The sequence below is a fragment of the Geotrypetes seraphini genome, chromosome 6 (genome assembly GCF_902459505.1).
Source record: "Geotrypetes seraphini chromosome 6, aGeoSer1.1, whole genome shotgun sequence".
Lineage (NCBI taxonomy): Eukaryota > Metazoa > Chordata > Amphibia > Gymnophiona > Dermophiidae > Geotrypetes > Geotrypetes seraphini.
Window position 1 is genome coordinate 231,532,622 of NC_047089.1, and position 19,764 is coordinate 231,552,385.

The 19,764-nt window shown below is 43.5% G+C and overlaps 1 protein-coding gene across 1 annotated transcript in view; it reads left to right on the forward strand.

Moving 5' to 3' along the window:
• CLIC6 (chloride intracellular channel 6) overlaps nucleotides 1-19,764 on the forward strand; it is a 47,682-nt gene that overhangs the window by 14,941 nt on the left and 12,977 nt on the right. Inside the window, 1 exon segment of the mRNA XM_033949568.1 lies at nucleotides 10,331-10,512. Coding sequence (XP_033805459.1) covers nucleotides 10,331-10,512 — 182 coding nt within the window.

The following is a 19,764-nucleotide window of genomic DNA, read 5'->3' on the forward strand; positions in this document are numbered from 1 at the left end:
TTGAAGGTCACCCACATGTGAGAATATGCTGCCTGCTTGTCCTGGGATAAAGCACAGTTACTTACTGTAACAGGTGTTATCCAGGGACAGCAGGCAGATATTCTCGTAACCCTCCCACCTCCCCGGGGTTGGCTTCTTTGCTGGCTATCTGAACTGAAGACCACGAGGAGAGGATGTGCCCTCTAGTGGAGCGGGAAGGCACACACATGCGTGGTGCAGCACTAGCAAACTTGAAATCGTCAATCAAGTTTGCTTGAAAAGCTGTCCGCGTCGGGGCTCCGTGGATGACGTCACCCACATGTGAGAATATCTGCCTGCTGTCTCTGGATAGCACCTGTTACAGTAAGTAACTGTGCTCTTTTTAACAACCCCCTCCTCAATATAAAAAAGTTATTTTTAGTAATACTCCATCAGTCGCACAATAAAGATGCACCTAGGAAAAGGCAGCATCTTAAACACTGCAGTGAGTACTAGAACACCAACAAACACATTAGAAACATAGAAACATAGAAGATGACGGCAGAAAAGGGCAATAGCCCATCAAGTCTGCCCACTCTAATGACCCACCCCCCTTGATTTTACCCCCCTAGAGATCCCACATGTGTATCCCATTTCCTTTTAAAATCTGGCACACTGCTGGCCTCAATCACCTGAAGTGGAAGTTCGTTCCAATGATCAACTACCCTTTCGGTGAAGAAGAACTTCCTGATGTCGCCATGAAATTTCCCACCCCTGATTTTCAGCGGATGCCCTCTTGTGGCCGAGAGACCTTTAAGAAAGAAAATATCATCCTCCACCTCAATATGGCCCGTGATGTGAGTATAGCTGCAATTTATTCAGCCTTTCCTCATACGGGAGATCTTTGAGTCCCGAGACCATCCTGGTAGCCATTCATTGAACCGACTCAATTCTCAGCACATCTTTTTGGTAATGTGGCCTCCAGAATTGTACACAATATTCCAGATGAGGCCTCACCATGGATCTGTACAACGGCATTATAACTTCGGACTTCCGGCTAATAAAACTTCTATGGATACAACCCATCATTTGTCTTGCCTTTGATGAAGCCTTCTCCACTTGATTGGCAGTCTTCATATCTTCACTAATGATCACCCCCAAATCACGTTCCGCCTTGGTCCTAGCTAAGGTCTCACCATTTAGTGTGTAAGTTCTGCACGGATTTCCGTTGCCAAGGTGCATGACCTTACATTTTTTAGCATTGAAGCTTAGCTGCAAAGTCGAGGACCAATGTTCCAATAGAAATAGGTCCTGCGTCATACTGTCTGGCAAAGTGCTCTTACATACTATGTTGCATAGTTTGGCGTCATCGGCGAATAATGTGATTTTACTCTGAAGCCCCTGAGTCAGATCTCCTACAAATATGTTGAAGAGGATCGGGCCCAAGACTGAGCCCGTTGTAAAGCTAAACAAGCCAGATCCTGTACAGTAAATTGATCCTGTACAGTCAATGCTAAAAGAAAACTGTGTTCTTTTCATACACACTTGCCCAATATGGAATAATCACAAACTAAAAATAGAAATATGTAGACAAAATAAACTGAACTGCCAAGAAACCAGATTCTACATACAATGCAACACCACAAAAACAGTGACACATGTCCCCTAATACTGTGCAAAATATAAAGACAGTAGATGTAAATTTGAAAAAGGTGATACATAACAATCACAACTTTACAAATTAACAAATATAAATAAAACAAATAACGAGAAATAAGAAAATACCATTTTATTGGACTAATCCATTTTTCAATTAGGTTTCAGAGGCCAAATGTTTCTTCAAAACAGTACAGTATACTGCTGTTATGGTATCCTATCCTGACCTGAGCAAAGGGGTTTAGTCCAGAAAAAACTGCCTTATTTCCATTTCCTATTTATAAACTTTTATCCATACAGTTGCAATACTACTTGATTCTATGTAAAGCAACAAAAAAATTCTTTCTACCTTTTGTCATTTCTGCTTTAATCATCTTCTCTTTCTATTCAGCGTTTGTCCTCTCTCCCTTCTATGCAACAACTGCCCTCTCTCTTTGCCCCTTCCAGCCTCTGCCCTCTCTCTCTCTCTACCCCTTCCATCCATCGTTCACCCTCTCTCTCTCTTCCATATGGCATCTTCCTTCTTTCTATGTCCCTTCTTTCTATGTCCCTTCAATAAACTGTATATCCTGTACCCTTTCTCTTCTTTGTACATGATTCATTTCAGCTTCACCCCCTCCCCTGTGCTCCGACATCTCTCTCTTCTCCTTTCCGTCCTTTCTTCCCACTCAACCCCATGATTTGGCATCTCTATCCCCTTCCCTCCCCCCATGTCTTGGCATCTCTCTCCTCTCCTTCCATCTTCTCCTACCCTCCATTATCTGGCATCCCCTCTCCTTCCTTTCTTTCCCTCCCTCCTTCCTGCCTTTCCCATGGTCTGGCATCCGTCTCTTAACCCCCCCCCCCATGCCCTGAATCTCTCCTTCACCCCTCTGTGGTCTGGTATTTCCTTTCCCTCCCTCCCATGGTCTTGGCATCTCTCTTTCCTCTCCTCTCGCTTCTCTGGTCTTCCTTCTCCCTCCTTCCTTCTCTCCCCCCAATTGGGTGCAGCAGCAGCATTTCTCTTCCCCCTCCCCTGTCTCACACACCCATCAGCAGTGCAGCATTCAAAACTCGCTATCGGCTAAGGCGGAAGATAGGGTAACGAGAGAGTCGAAGGGAAGATTGCAGCTTGCTGCTCTTGCTTGCTTCGGGTCCTGCCTTCATAGATCTATCATTCTTTGGCTTTTTCATTTGTAAAAATCTGGAATGATCTTCCTAGAGAAATTAGAGTTTTCCCTTCTCTGATAATCTTTCGGAAAACTTTAAAGACCTATCTATTTCAGAATTCTTTAAATGATAAATTAGGGATTGCAATTAATGACTTTCTTATCCAATTATTTGCTTTCCTGTCCTTTCAATAACTTTGTGTGAACCGGATCGAGCCCCTCAGTCAGGATGACCCGGTATACAAGACTAAGAATTGGATTGGATTGGAATACATGATTTTTTTTTTTTTTTTTTTTTTCTGGTGACATACCAGGCCTGGTAGTTTCTAGCCTTCAATATAGAGCTACTTCACCTCATTACCAACCCATTCAAGGAAAAGTGCAAGAGAAGCCAACATCATAAACAAAATATAATAAGGGTAAGCGGCAAAAACACCGTGTATAACAGTCTAAATAAATTAATGTACCTACGGGACTTAGAAGATAAGAACATAAGAAGTTGCCTCCACTGGGTCAGACCAGAGGTCCATCGCGGCCAGCGGTCCACTCCCGCGGCGGCATATCAGGCCTATGACCTGTGAAGTGGTCCCTGACTATTCCTATAACCTATCTCTACTTCTATCGGTACCCCTCAATCCCCTTATCCTTTAGGAACCTATCTAAACCTTCCTTGAACCCCTGTAGCGTGCTCTGGCCTATCACAACCTCCGGAAGCGCGTTCCATGTGTCCACCACCCTCTGGGTAAAAAAGAACTTCCTAGCGTTTGTTCTAAACCTGTCCCCTTTCAATTTCTCCGAGTGCCCCCTTGTACTTGTGGTTCCCCACAGTCTGAAGAATCTGTCCCTGTCTACCTTCTCTATGCCCTTCAGGATTTTGAAGATACAGCAATTAAAACTTGACAAATTAGACACATTAGAGGCCAGATCTTGTTATTGGCTTATTTATTTGGATTTATGGCATCATAGTATTCTATTTACAAGGTCAACGCAGTACACATTAAAATATCTTAATGGACTGGGGGTAAGCGATGGTGTTAGATTTCAAGAGAAAATGGGATATTCATGTGGGATCTCTAGGAGAGTAAGAATCAGGGAGTGGGTCATTGGTATGGGCAGACTCGATGGGCTATAGCCCTTTTCTGCCGTCAATTTCTATGTTTCTATGTTTCTATGCAATGGCTTTTGGAAAATCAAAACTCCTTTTCATGAAATACAAAAGCAGAAATGGTAATGGAAAAAAAATTACCCTGCAGCCTTTCCAAAAGAACCTTTTTATTGTTTATTTTTCTTTTATTCGAGTTGGGTTTGTTCAAAGTGGTACTGCAGTCCTATGTGCCAGCTTTAAAGTCTGCCCTTACCGTTTCTCTATCAGTTAGTTGTTCGCTCAACAGATCAGAGGTGAAACCGATATAACTTAAATTGGAGGGGGGATTTGCTTCCGACAGGGCAGAAAAAACAAGTCAGTTACCCTCCCTCAGCCACTGTGCCCCACGGTGTACCATATAGCCAGGCCAGGGTTTCTGCCGTTACCTTTTGTAACCTCAGCCATGCAAACCAACTCAGGGGGCCCAAAGGAGTAGGTTGCATGGGCATGCCGCCGCCAGCAGGAGGGTACCTGCGGCAAAGAGAGGAGAGAGCAGCGCCACCCCAGAGGTGGGGGCCGTGCACAGAACCAGCCCAAAACTCGCTTAGAGGTGGCTGGGGGGCAGGAGGAGGAAGCAGTGGCAGCAGCACCTGCTGCTACTAGCCCGACCCTTTCCCCGTGCAGGGTGAACCACACCTATGGGGAGAGCGCACGCAGCCACACGTCCCCAGACTATGGGTTAAATTCGCTACAGGCTAAGGCGGGAGATAGGGCAGCAAATCAAAGGAAGGGAGGGAAAGAAGCTTACAACTTGCTAGCTTCGGGCCTACCTCGTTGCCAGGTCCTGCCTTTGCGGAAACAGAAAGTAGGCAGGACCCGGCAGCCAGGAAGGTCCAAAGCAAGGAAGAGCAGCAAGGCAAGTTTTAACTTCCCTCCGTCGCTGATCTATCTCCTGCATGCTCCGGGGCTCTAACAGTACCACCGTCCGTGCCGGCTTCCCTTCTCTTCCCTACCTCACCCCCGGGACGTAACTTCCGGTTTTGGAGGGAAGAGAAGGGAAGCTGGCACGGATGGTGGTACCGTTAGAGCCCCAGAGCACGGGTTCAAGTCGCTTGCTGCCGTTTTTTTTATTATTTATTATTTGGAACTGCAATGAGAACTCAGAGTCCGATCTCAGTAAACAATAATAAACTAATATTAATATTGACAGGAGTCGCCATGCAACAAATAACTCAGAATTGGAAAGACTATACCAAATTAAATTATACGTTCTGGTGGAACTCTGTCTGTCATATATACAAAATGGAAAAAGTAATAGCATTACAACACGGGAACATTCATAATTTCAATAAAATTTGGCAACCATTGACTAATTATTCTAATGATTAGATTTCTTAGCACAATTATAATACTTATATAAAAAAGGGGAGGGACATGTATAATTTTTAGAATCATTAATTGGAAAAAGGGGAGGGATGTATAACTTTTGATTATATATAATATATACTGTTTATAAATTAAGTTGTATTAATGATAGATACAATGATATATAGTAATTAATTATATCACTTGAATTTCAAACATTGTAAAAATTGAAAAATTCAATAAATAAAAAAAAAAAAAAAAAAAAGACAGGCAGAAACTTTTGGCGGCTGAACTTTCGGTGGCTGCAGGATTCGCGACAGATGACAGCCGGGCGCTCACCTAAATTAGCCAGGCGGAGCACCCGGCTAAAAAGTGCTAGGGAGAACGCTGGTAGTCCAGGAGTCCTAGGATTAGCATTTGTACTATGAGTTTGAATTGTTCGTTGTTGAAGTATTTTCAAATTTGTCTTAAGTTGGGCATGGTTGCGAATGCCTTCTGAACCATTTTGCTGATTTGAAGTTACATGGTGCAGCCTTTGTCTATCATTATTCCAGTAGTTTTAGGTTGGGTTGTAAGGGATATGTGATGGAGTTCATTTCTAGGTTTGTTAAGGTTGGAGTTTAATTTCTTTCTAGAAAAAAGAATTTGGTTTTGTCTTGGTTCAGTTTTAATTTGTGGTCTCTCATCCATTTTGACACTGTTTCTAGTGCAATGTGTAGTTTGTTTGTTTGTTGTGTTGGGGGTGATTTGGTCGAAAGGCAGATGGATGTTTATATCGTCTGTATAGCTGTATGACGTATAAGAACATAAGAATTGCCCCTGTCAGGTCAGACCGGAGGTCCATCGTGCCCGGCAGTCCGCTCACGCGTCGGCCCCTAATTTGTCTAAGCATGTGCCAAGTGTGGCTATGTAAAAGTTGAAGAGTGTTGGCGATAGTGGGGATCTTTGGGGGACTCCACAAGGGTTATTCCAGGATTCTCTAGTTCTTCCCTCCCCTCTCCTCCTTGCCCACAATTCGTCAGCACCTCTCACTACTCTTTGAAGAGGATGATTAATTGCGGCATCTTCCTGTCCATGATCTGCCCGCACCTCTCCCTACCTTTGTGTCTGTGGCTCCAACAGAAAGGGATGATTCAGCACTGCCATTTCATCACAGCCGTAATGAAACATCCCGTGATGAATCATCCCAGTCCATATTGGAGGGAGAATGGCAAGAAAAGGAGCATGTATTGCATCAGATTATTACAAGTGGAGTCTGAAGATAAAACTGCAATAGCAATATTGAAGCATTGGTTAGCTGGGATTAGGGCTATGCAGTTGTGGCCAATGGTGTCAGACCATGATGATGGCACAGATACTTTGGGCAATATCTGTGATAAGAGAAGGCCCATTCTATCATAGTGGCAACCCTGAAGAGATCCAGAAGTATAAAGATTTGGAAAAGGAATGGCCACTCAAAGTAAGCATTGAGGGAGGTATTTAGTGCTTGGGAACAAGAATCTTTTAAGAGTCCAGTGTGGCCTAGTAACAGAGGTAACCATCCTGGCGCAAGCAGCAATCCCCAACTTGCTGTCACACCTGCGTGGGCTCTCCCTCTGACGTCACTTCCTAGGCGTGGGTCCAGGAAGTGATGCCAGAAGAAGAGCCTTCGACAGCAGGTTGGGGGTTCCTGCTTATGCCAGAAATATTACAGAGGTACGGGGGAAGGGAAGCGGCGCATGCATGCGTGCGGCAGTGAGGGGGCTGGGAAGGAGCGGGGGAGGGGGTAGGGCGGAGAGAAGGACGGGTGCTGTGCCCCTACCAAGACTGTGCCCAATGCATACTGCCCCCCCACCACCCCTTACTGTGCCACTGGTCCGCACTTCCTCCTGCCTGTGCTCTTAACTGTGTCCAGGACCTTTTTATCAATTTGCTGAATTTCTCCCCTTCACTTTCTGCCTTACATCCATCTTTGGCATTAACTTTTAATATTCAACTTTCTTCCATTTTCCTGCTTCTTTCTCAATCTGTTTACTTTTCCATGCTTTCCTCTTCTCTCTATCTATGTGTACCATCTCCTCCCTCTGTTTGCCCTTCTCCTTTCTTCCCTTTTCCTCCCCATATTTCTTGCCACAGAGGTCCCTTACCTTCTTCCCTTTTCCTCCCCATATTTCTTGCCACAGAGGTCCGGCATCTTCTTTGCTTTTCCTCCCCATCTATCTTCCAGCATCTTCTTCCCTTTTCCTCACCATCTATTTTGCCATAGAGGTCTGGCATCTTCTTCCCTTTTCCTCCCCCTCTTTCTTCCCACAGAGGTCCGGCATCTTTTTCCCTTTTCCTCCCCATCTTTCTTGCCACAGATGCCGGCATCTTCTTCCCTTTTCCTCCCCATCTTTTTTGCCACAGAGGTCTGGCATCTTCTCCACCCCTCTATCTCCAGTTGGGATCCAGCACGTTTTGTTTCCAGTGCTGCAGTCTTGCATTCTTTAAAGTTTAGACCATGGGCAACTTGAATGAAGTAAACACCTTCCTTTGGCCCTGGAAGCTTGGTTTGTTTTAGACTAAATTTAGACTTGGTTTGTTTTAGACTAAATTATATTTTAATCAGTATATTGTTAAGGCATTTTTGTATACCGCCTAGAAGGTTCGAGTGGGCGGTATAATAAATTTGAAATAAACTTGAAACTTTCCATCTGTTACAGCTTCCTATTGCAGGGACAGGAGGGAAAGCTTCTGGGCCATCGAATGCAGTGCATTTACTTCATTCATGCTGCCTCTGGCCCGAAGAGTGCAGGACTTTAGCGCTAGAAATAAAAACTGCAGGATCTGTCTATTAAATGTCAAAATGTACAGCTCTGCGTATGTCTTTCAGCACTATATAAGTGATAAATAGTAGTAGTAGAAGTAGTAGATCCTGACCGGGGGGAAAGATGATATTTTGTACAGGCTCCACAGGCCGCCACAGAAGTTTCAGAGAGCTCACGGGCCTTGCAATGAAGACCACTGCTCCAGACCATCAAAACAAAAAAAGAGGAACATGCCTTATAAATTTTTTTTTTTTTTCAAAATCTTTATTCATTTTTCATCTTACATCAATGTAATGTAATGTAATTTATTTCTTATATACCGCTACATCCGTTAGGTTCTAAGCGGTTTACAGAAAATATACATTAAGATTAGAAATAAGAAAGGTACTTGAAAAATTCCCTTACTGTCCCGAAGGCTCACAATCTAACTAAAGTACCTGGAGGGTAATAGAGAAGTGAAAAGTAGAGTTAGAGGAAAAATAAAAATAAAATAAACATTTTAACAAGACAGCATTGATCTAAATACTTTGGAAGGTAGAAGAGAGGAGAGAAAGGAATAGAAGCAGAAGGGGGAGCCGTTGAACAGTAGAATTCTGGAGAAATTTAAATGATAGAAATAGAACAAAACAAAACAAATATCAAGTGCACAATATTACAACATTTAAATTTATACACATCGCTTGAATTTCTTTCACTTAATTTCCTTTCACTAACAATAATATGTGATCTTTCCTGGAAGATCTTTTCTCTGTTTCCCCTCTCTCATGATTGAGGACTTTGAAATATTATGTTGACCCAATAGAAAATTGGATTTATTTTGTATTGCTTTCTTGATTTAATTTGCTTATTAACAGAAATATTGGATGTACTAATATCGTATGTTACCTGTTAAGCACAATTGTTGTACTTATTCAAAAATCAAATAAAGATATATAAAAAAATATATATATATAAATTTATTCCCTCCTGACCCACCCTTCCCACCAATATTTTAATCATAAATTTTGTATAAATATTACATTCTTATCTATTGATTAAACCTTAAATAAAACTTTATACCACCCCCCATATTAAAAATGTACTTTCAATGAAAAATGGCGTCTAATCATTGCAATAAGTTGTTTATGGACCCAAAATCTTTTTTTTTTTTTTTTTTATAATTCTTTATTCATTTTCATTATTATTATAATTTCCTTTTGTATGGCAATTGTTCTTTCCATTTTGTAAATATGGCACAATGAGTTCCACCAGAATGTATAGTTAAGTCTACTATAATTTTTCCAATTACTGGTGATATGCCTTATAAATTAAAACCAACAAAAACAAGAATAGAGCTGTTGAGATGACTCTGCCAAAGGATACACAGAACAAAATAGTTGACTCAACTGTATCTTAAAATGAGTCTTTATGTAAAAGTCTTTAACCTTTAAACTTTAAAGATAGATGATACACAGGAAGTGCAATTCCATAACTGGATACTTGCAATTATATATGTCTTGTGCATGTAACTGGCATCTTAATTGGCACTCAAACATGCTCTTCTATATATGAAATAGTAGGGATGGGAGGGTGGGTTTAAATATTATAATTTAAGTTGTATATGAAAGCTAATCGAGTAATATTGTATAAGTTCAAATGATATTTTCTGAAACACTTGTTGAAAGATGTAAAAATGAATAAAGAATTTTTTAAAAAAAGGTTGCTTCTAAGTGCTTAAGTACAAAACTGCAGGAGCAACGTACACATGGGCAGTTCAAGGGCAGGCCATGGACATGTTGTCAAACAACACATACAACTTACAGAATATTATCTGTTCCGCATGTTGCGTAGCCACCTAGACATACCAACTTGTGCCAATTATTGACCTGGTATAGGTGGTCATGCTTAAATTTTGATGTACCAGAGCAGCTTTAAGCCTAGTATTTTATAACAGTTTGGTGTTCCAAGATGCTGTCATAGAATTAGTGATCAACATGCACCATTGTGGCACCTATATAGAGGCACTAAATTATAGATTGTCCCCTTAAGGCTGTGACTTGTCTTCCTAGTTTGCTTTCATTTAAGAGTAGGATTTCAATCTTCTAGAGATATAGGATACATTTTACCTAGCCTACACAAAGTTGATAGAGATGAATCTTTTGTTTAATATGGTGACTGTCTTCCCATGAAGCTATAACTTCTGCATGGAGGGGAAGTTCAGAAGTGTGCTATAAAATTAAACTCTCATTAGCTTACCCACATGATTTTAGTTAAACAAGTTTGGGAAGCACCATTAGAAAAAAAGGCTATCACGAGTTTCATTTTCTAAAGACATTTCTCCTTACTGCTCCTAGGTCTGGAAAAATCTTTGCTAAAAGCACTAACAAAGCTGGATGACTATTTGAATTCACCTTTACCTGATGAGATTGATGCTTATAGTACCGATGATATCACAGTTTCCACACGGCCTTTCCTAGATGGCAATGAACTCACCTTAGCAGACTGTAACCTCTTACCAAAGATCCATATCGTTAAGGTTTGCTTTGTGTACTTTATACCCATACTAACCGAATGGACCAATCTTTATTTGTAGTTATCTACTATGTTATTGTAGAATATATAGTATGTTATGTAATGAAAAATTTGCAGTTCACATTTATGACTTGTCTAAGTTGATATATTTCCAGCTTACACCGAGTATACAGTTAAAGTTTTTGAAACACCATGCCCAAAGTCATTTTGCAGTTTTCTCTCTGCTGGTATCAGGATGGATCCTAAGATTAATCTTGTTCAGTCAGCTCTAGTAAGAATTTTCCCATAGACACAAAAGATGCAATTCTATAAAGAGGACACCAACATTTAGGCACCATGAATGGACATAATTGACCAAAATGCCACTATTAACGCACATATTTGTGCCATGTGCACTTATTATCCCAGGACAAGCAGGCAGCATATTCCCACATATGGGTGACGTCACCGACGGAGCCCCGCAGCGGACAGCCTCGAAAGCAAACTTGCTTGAAGATCTCGAACTTTCGAGTGCTGCACCGCGCCTGCGCGCGTGCCTTCCCGCCCGAACTAGGGGGCGCATCTCCTGAGAGGATCCTCAGTTTGTTTATTTCCGCGGAGACAAGAAGACACGCTTTCTTTCTCTGCAGCATTGCCTTCTCATCACCGCGGCTGTTTCTTTTAATTTAAAGTCGGTCGCTGTGTTAATTTTATCTTCTTTTATTTTTCGTGTTAAAAAAAAAAAAAAAAAAAGTATATTCTTTTTTCCCTTTCAATTCGGCCGTCGAGCTTTGGGCCTAGGCTTAGGCTCCTTCGTTCGACACGGACTTTATTTTTTCCATGTCCCGGCCTCTTACCGGGTTTAAACGTTGTCGACAGTGTAATCGGGTGATTTCGGTCACCGATCCCCACTGCCGTTGTTTACAGTGCCTGGGTTCCTCTCATTCCCCAGAAGATTGTCATCGCTGCTTTACCCTCACTCCACGAGCTTTTCGGCGGCGTTGTGCTCAATTTTTTCAACTTTTCGGTATGGAGCAATCTTCGGAGCCGGCCTCGACCGTGGCGGCTGCACCGGTCTCGAAGGCCTCGACTCCGACGACCTCGACACCTGTGGTCTCGAAGGCCTCGACCCAGACTCCGGCTGGAGTTTCGGTCTCGAAGGCCTCGACCTCTTCTACTTCGGTTGCCTCGAAGACGACGTCTTCCACGAAGCCTTCTACGGGGGGTAAGTCTCCGAGTTCCCTTTCAGGTGCCGTATCCAAGAAGCCACCAGAGTCCTCGGCACGACCACTTTCAAAGCGTACCTCCAAGATAAGGGAATACTCACCTTCGAGGTCGCCCTCTTCGGAGCGTACTGCTGCACATACGAGGTCAGAACCTTCTGTCTCGGTGCCGATGCTGGAGGACATGTTAAAATCTATCCTCACCACTCAGATTAATTCTTTGGTGGCTCAACTGGTCCCATCCTCGACCTTGCCTCGGGCTGACCAGCCTGTCACTCAACCGGAGCTTCCAGTCTCCCGAAGCCGATCCCAGACACCGAAAAACATTTCTTCATCGGAGTCGTCCCCGGGCTCACCTCCTCCGAAGCATCGGTCGAAGCATTCCAGACATGGGGCCTCCAAGCTTCGGAGGGAGTCTTCGACGTTGGATACCGAGGCTTCTTTGTCTCGTTCTTCGAAGGCGAAGCAGGGTTCTCACCATCGAGCCTCCACTCGAAGCCCTTCTCGATCCAGAACCCCATCGAAGCCAGTTCGTCGAGACAGTTCTCCACACACCTCGACTCATTCTATACCACGTACACCGGGTACTTCTCCATCCAGGAGTCTGAAGAGGAAACATTCTCTTACTCCACTTCACAGTACAGCTTCTTCTCCTACTGTGCGTATGGAATCGGACATTTCCACATACTCTAGAGAAAATTCTCCATCCTACTCAGTACAACATAAATCTCGCAGTGGCTCTCCTGAAGAATCATCTGATCCAAAATCAGTTTCTTTTGCCAAATTTATTTTTGATATGGGTCAAGCTCTCAAACTAGACCTTCATTCAGACTCTAAATATACTCTTGAGTACTTGGCGGATATGGAGCTTCCCCATCCTCCTAAAGAGTCACTCAGATTGCCTATGACTCCTGTTCTCCAGCAGACCTTCACTCGCAATATGGAGACTCCTTATTCTATCACTGCCATCCCATCTAAATTGGAATCTCGTTACAGAACGGTTCCATCTAAAGGATATGAAAAGTCTCAACTTTCTCATCAATCTCTGGTGGTAGAGTCATCATTGAAGAAAGCACATCCCTCCAAAATTTATGCTTCAGTTCCTCCAGGTAGGGAAGGCCGTACCATGGATAAATTTGGTCGACGTTTATACCAGAATTCTATGATGGCAAATAGAGTTCTGAATTATAATTACATTTTTACGTCCTATTTCAATCATTTTTTAAAGATTTTGTCTTCCTTTTACCCGGATGTCTCCACCAATCGTCTATCAGAATTTAAGAATATCCTTAAGACTCTTTCTCAATTGAGACTATTCATGCTACAAGCTTCCTATGATGCCTTTGAACTCTCGTCTAGAGTCTCGGCATTTGCAGTAGCCATGCGTAGATTAGCATGGTTAAGGATAGTGGACATGGATCCTAACCTTCAGGATAGATTGGCTAATCTTCCTTGTCAAGGAAATGAATTATTCGATGACTCTATTGAAGCAGCTACAAAGCGTCTTTCAGAACATGAGCGCTCTTTTGCTTCCCTCATCCGTCCAAAACCTAAACCTACACCAACTAGAGGTTTCAAACAAACTCCACGTCGCTATCCACAGAAAACAACTCCTGTTTTTTCTAGACCTCCTGCTCGTCGGCCTCCTCCACAACAACGACAACAAAAGTCACAGACCCCTGCTAACACTAAGCCTGCTCAGTCTTTTTGACAATCTCAACTTGAGCATTCAAATTTCTCTGTTTCCAAATTCTCCCCTCCCCATAGGGGGTCGCCTATCCAATTTTTATCATCAATGGGAGCTCATAACATCAGATCTCTGGGTACTTACCATTATCAGAGAGGGATACTCTCTTCGACTCCTTCAGGTGCCTCCAGATCGCCATCCAAGAGAGTGTCTTTCAAATCAGTCGCATCTTCCTCTTCTTCTTCAAGAAGCTCGGGCTCTTCTTCTCCTGCGAGCTGTGGAGGAAGTTCCTCTCTCCCAAAGGAACTCGGGATTCTACTCCCGTTATTTTCTAGTTCCCAAAAAGACGGGGGATTTGCGACCGATCTTGGATCTCAGAGCTCTCAACAAATTTCTAGTCAAAGAGAAATTTCGAATGCTCACTCTGCCAACTCTATATTCCTTGATGGATCATGGGGATTGGATGTGCTCCCTCGATCTCAAAGAGGCCTATACTCATATCCCCATTCATCCAGCTTTTCGCAAGTACCTCAGATTCCAAGTAGGAAATCTTCATCTTCAGTACAAAGTTCTCCCCTTCGGACTGGCTTCTTCTCCCAGAGTTTTCAGAAAATGCCTTGTGGTTGTTGCTGCAGCTCTTCGCAACCAGGGTCTTCAAGTATTTCCATACCTAGACGATTGGCTCATCAAGGCTCCCTCTCTTTCAGGGGTTATTGTAGCGACCCAACAGACTATTCTCTTTCTTCAAAGTCTGGGATTTCACATCAATTTTCCCAAATCGCAACTGATTCCTTCTCAGTCTCTCCAGTTCATAGGAGCAACTCTGGACACTATCAAACTGAGAGCATACCTTCCACAACCACGTCAGGATGCACTCCTTCAAATTTCTCAACAATTCTTCCAACTTTCCACTGTTCCAGCACGGAAAATGATGGTTCTGCTCGGTCACATGGCCTCTACAGTTCATGTAGTTCCTTTTGCCAGGCTTCATCTTCGCATTCCTCAATGGACACTGGCATCTCAATGGCAACAATCAGTGGATCCACCAACTCGACTAATTTCCATCACTCCTTCATTAAAGAAGTCTCTCCGTTGGTGGATGCTCTCTTTGAATCTTTCAAGAGGTTTAATGTTTTACCCTCTTCCTCATCAGAAAGTCCTCACAACCGACTCGTCAATGTATGCCTGGGGAGCCCATGTGGACGGTCTTTGCACTCAAGGGCTCTGGACTCAAGCAGACCGGAGGTGTCCTATAAATCTGTTGGAACTCAGAGCGATATTCTATGCTCTCAAAGCTTTTCAGCATCTTCTTCACGACATGGTGATTTTAGTACGTACCGACAACCAAGTAGCCATGTATTATGTCAACAAACAGGGAGGGACGGGATCTCACTCCCTCTGTCAAGAGGCTCTGAAATTGTGGCAATGGGCGATTCTCCACAACATCTTCCTCAGAGCAGTTTACATTCAGGGTCAACACAACTGTTTGGCGGACAAATTGAGTCGTCTTCTACAACCTCACGAATGGACACTCAATTCTCCTACTCTTCGCCAAATTTTTACTCGTTGGGGGACTCCACAGATAGATCTGTTTGCGTCACCTCTCAACTTCAAACTGCCTCAATTTTGCTCCCGCATCTATACTCCTCAACGTCTAGAAGCGGATGCGTTTCTACTGGACTGGAGGAATCAGTTCCTTTATGCTTTTCCTCCGTTTCCTCTGATTCTCAAGACTCTAGTCAAGTTGAAATCAGACCGGGCCACCATGATTCTGATAGCTCCTCGGTGGCCCAGGCAACCTTGGTTCTCCCTTCTACTTCAACTCAGCACCAGGGAGCCTCTACTTCTTCCAATATTTCCTTCTCTACTCACGCAGAATCAAGGGTCTTTGCTTCATCCCAATCTACAGTCTCTACATTTGACAGCTTGGTACCTTTCTCTGTAACAGACTTTTCTCAATTCTCTCCGTCTGTACAAGATGTTTTACTTGCTTCCAGAAAACCATCCACTAGGCAATGTTATGGTCAAAAGTGGACAAGATTTTCTGCTTGGTGTTCTACACATAATTTACCACCCAGATCTGCTTCATTAACATCAGTTCTGGACTATTTACTTCATTTATCACAATCTGGACTTCAGACTACATCTATCCGAGTCCATCTTAGTGCTATAGCTGCTTTTCATCAGCCTTTGGAGGGCAAATCCCTTTCTGCACATCCTATGATTTCTCGTTTTATGAAAGGACTTCTCAATCTACATCCTCCTCTTAAACCACCTTCTGTGGTTTGGGATCTCAATGTTGTTTTAGCTCAACTTATGAAATCTCCTTTTGAACCACTTGACAAAGCTCATCTCAAGTATCTCACTTGGAAAGCTGTGTTCCTGATTGCTCTCACTTCTGCTCGTCGTGTCAGTGAGTTACAAGCGTTAGTGGCTGATCCACCTTTCACAGTTTTTCACCATGACAAGGTTGTTCTCCGTACTCATCCTAAATTCTTGCCTAAAGTCGTTTCAGAATTTCACATCAATCAGTCTATTGTTCTACCTGTATTTTTTCCAAAGCCTCACTCTCACCCAGGAGAGGCGGCTCTTCATACCTTGGACTGTAAACGTGCTTTGGCTTTCTATCTGCAACGCACTCAGATTCACAGAACGTCTCCTCAACTTTTCATATCCTTTGATCCAAACAAGTTGGGTCGTCCTATATCGAAGCGTACCATCTCCAACTGGATGGCTGCTTGCATTTCTTTTTGTTATGCTCAGGCTGGTCTTCCTCTACAAGGTCGAGTGACGGGCCATAAAGTTAGAGCTATGGCGGCATCTGTAGCTTTCCTCCGATCAACTCCTATTGAGGAAATCTGTAAGGCTGCCACTTGGTCCTCGGTTCATACTTTCACCTCTCATTATTGTCTGGATACTTTATCCAGGAGGGATGGCCATTTTGGCCAATCTGTTTTGCAAAATCTTTTTTCGTAAATTGCCAACTTCCCTCCATCCCTTTTTACTTAGCTTGGAGGTCACCCATATGTGGGAATATGCTGCCTGCTTGTCCTGGGATAAAGCACAGTTACTTACCGTAACAGTTGTTATCCAGGGACAGCAGGCAGATATTCCCACAACCCTCCCACCTCCCCTGGTTGGCTTCTTGGCTAGGTATCTGAACTGAGGATCCTCTCAGGAGATGCGCCCCCTAGTTCGGGCGGGAAGGCACGCGCGCAGGCGCGGTGCAGCACTCGAAAGTTCGAGATCTTCAAGCAAGTTTGCTTTCGAGGCTGTCCGCTGCGGGGCTCCGTCGGTGACGTCACCCATATGTGGGAATATCTGCCTGCTGTCCCTGGATAACAACTGTTACGGTAAGTAACTGTGCTTTATAGCTATGCCACTGTGCAGCGGGCTTTTGCTGCTTTCCTCTGAGTCTGCTTAATTTGGCTGTGCCCCTAGCTTTTATGCTTCATAGATTTTGCCCTCCTGGATCCACCCCTCCCATTTCACTTCTCCCTTGGACAGGACTGTGAATCCTAAGGTGGCTCTGACACTGTGAGGAAGTTTCTTTAAGGGGAAGCATCCTATAGACCAGTATTTCTCAAGTCGGTCCTGGAATACCTCCTTGCCAGTCAGGTTTTCAGGATATCCATAATGAATATGCATGTAAAAGATTTGCATACAATGGATATCCTGAAAACCTGACTTGTAAGATGGTGCTCCAGGACTGACTTGAGAAACACTGCTATAGACTACCTCACAGTGCTTAAATTTGATAGTGCATAGTTTGAGAGTAGGCATAAAGTGTGGGTGAGGCATGCAGAATACTATAATTTATATGTGTTTTAGAACAATCCAAATGCAAGCATTTACACCAGCTCTATTGCTGATCTAAATTGTTGTGCCTAATTTATACTGTTATGCTAATATTCTGTAAAGGGTAATTGTTGTTAGTTAAGTAAGCCTTCTTAATAATTTTGAAAAGTTGGTTCCTATTGCTATAGCTCATGAGGTTTAGCTTGGTGAGGTATCTAGTGGTGGTCCCCACAAGGTCTCTGCCATTGGGGTCTGTGGGTCCCCATCTGCATCCCCATCTCCAAGCTCCCCTGCTGCTAATTAAAACAGAGAAGAAAAAGAGATTTGGATTTGGCTGATTGAGTTAAATTTTATTTCCCTGCTTATCAAAGAAAAAAAAAATTCTAAAAAGAAAAAGTGAAAAGTGAAACTAAACACCCACATACCGTGGAGCTCCCCCATTAATTCACAGGCCAGAGTTGCAGTGCTAGTCTGCAGGCACCTGATGCCCAGCAGCCAGCATTGTGGAGTATGTGGGAGCCAATGGCTCAGTTCTACCTCCTGCTTCTTTTGACAGGAATGCAATGAACAGCTCTCAATTTCATCTCCAGAGGTCTGTGGAGAGGGAAAGGGAATGTGACTTGTATACCGCCTTTTTGTGGTTACACATTCATAGAAACATGACGGCAGATAAAGGCCAAATGGCCCATCTAGTCTGCCCATCCACAGTAAACATTATCTCTTTCTCTCTCTCAGAGATCCCACGTGCCTATCTGTATATATTCAAAGCAGTTTAATATATACAGGTACTTATTTTGTACCTGGGGCAATGGAGGATTAAGTGACTTGCCCAGGGTCATAAGGAGCCACGGTGGTTTGACTTCCTCCTGACCCGGCCACACAATCCCTGGGGGTCCTGACTGGCAGGAATCGTGTCCATTTGGCACTATTCTCCTATATTTCTGGGTAGACTTAGGCTGGTGGAATACCTAGGAGGGGAGTGATGGATGATCCATTACCTGACCTAGTAATGTTCAGGGGTCAGAAGAGCCTCTGCTGACTAGATGCAGGTCTTAGTGAAGAGCTTCAGGATGATCCTGAGAAGCGATGATAGTGTCCGAAGATCTAAAGGCAAAAAAACAGTGTGACAAGGCAGTGGCTACTGCCAGAAGGATGCTGGGCTGTATAAAGAGAGGCGTAGTCAGTAGAAGGAAGAAGGTGTTGATGCCCCTGTACAGGTCATTGGTAAGGCCCCACTTGGTGTATTGTGTTCAGTTTTGGAGACCGTATCTGGCGAAGGATGTAAGAAGACTTGAGGCGGTCCAGAGGAGGGCGACGAAAATGATAGGAGGCTTGCGCCAGAAGACGTATGAGGAGAGACTGGAAGCCCTGAATATGTATACCCTAGAGGAAAGGAGAGATAGGGGAGATATGATTCAGACATTCAAATACTTGAAGGGTATTAACGTAGAACAAAATCTTTTCCAGAGAAAGGAAAATGGTAAAACCAGAGGACATAATTTGAGGTTGAGGGGTGGTAGATTCAGGGGCAATGTTAGGAAATTCTACTTTACGGAGAGGGTAGTGGATGCCTGGAATGCGCTTCCGAGAGAGGTGGTGGAGAGTAAAACTGTGACTGAGTTCAAAGAAGCGTGGGATGAACACAGAGGATTTAGAATCGGAAAATAATATTAAATATTGAACTAGGCCAGTACTGGGCAGACTTGCACGGTCTGTGTCTGTATATGACCGTTTGGGGGAGAATGGGCTGGAGAGGGCGTCAATGGCTGGGAGGGTGTAGATGGGCTGGAGTAAGTCTTAACAGAGATTTCGGCAGTTGGAACCCAAACACAGTACCGGGTAAAGCTTTGGATTCTTGCCCAGAAATAGCTAAGAAGAAAAAATAAAAAAATTTAAATTGAATCAGCTTGGGCAGACTGGATGGACCATTTGGGTCTTTATCTGCCGTCATCTACTATGTTATTCTGTTACTATGTTACTATGATCAGGCTCGTGCAGGGGATAGGCAGCCATGTTCTCCGTAGGAGCCTTGTACTTTGCAACTTCAGAGACCCAACACTGGAGGCCAAATGCTTGCTGTGCTGTAGTGGAGGGGTGGGTCAGAGAGCATGGTATCTAGCAGAAGTAACAGAGTGTCCCGCATTAGCTGGGAATCTTTGTAACTGGGAAAGCTTTCCCTGGTCGAAGAGGAGAATTCCCTAATGGTTCACCTGTTCTGTTGGGAAAAACGTGGTTAGCTCATCAGTTCATAGCTGATAGCCAACAGAGGTGCTGTGAGTGGACTTCCAGAGAAGAAGAAAACTTCACTGGTGAATATTTTACCTAATGGGAAAATATTCCACTATTCAGATAATAACCCTTCTTACTATCTTGGGAGTCTTCTTATATATTTCACATATATGGAAGTTGCATATACTGAAGAGTGATTCCTTCTTTCCCTTGGCGTACCTTGCTTGTTTCCCTTCTGTGGTTGAAAAACTGCCCTGATAACATTATGGTCTCTCTACAAAGCATTCCAGGGCCCAGCCTTTTAATGTGGTTCTGTGAAGGTGCTTTGTTAAAGGGAACT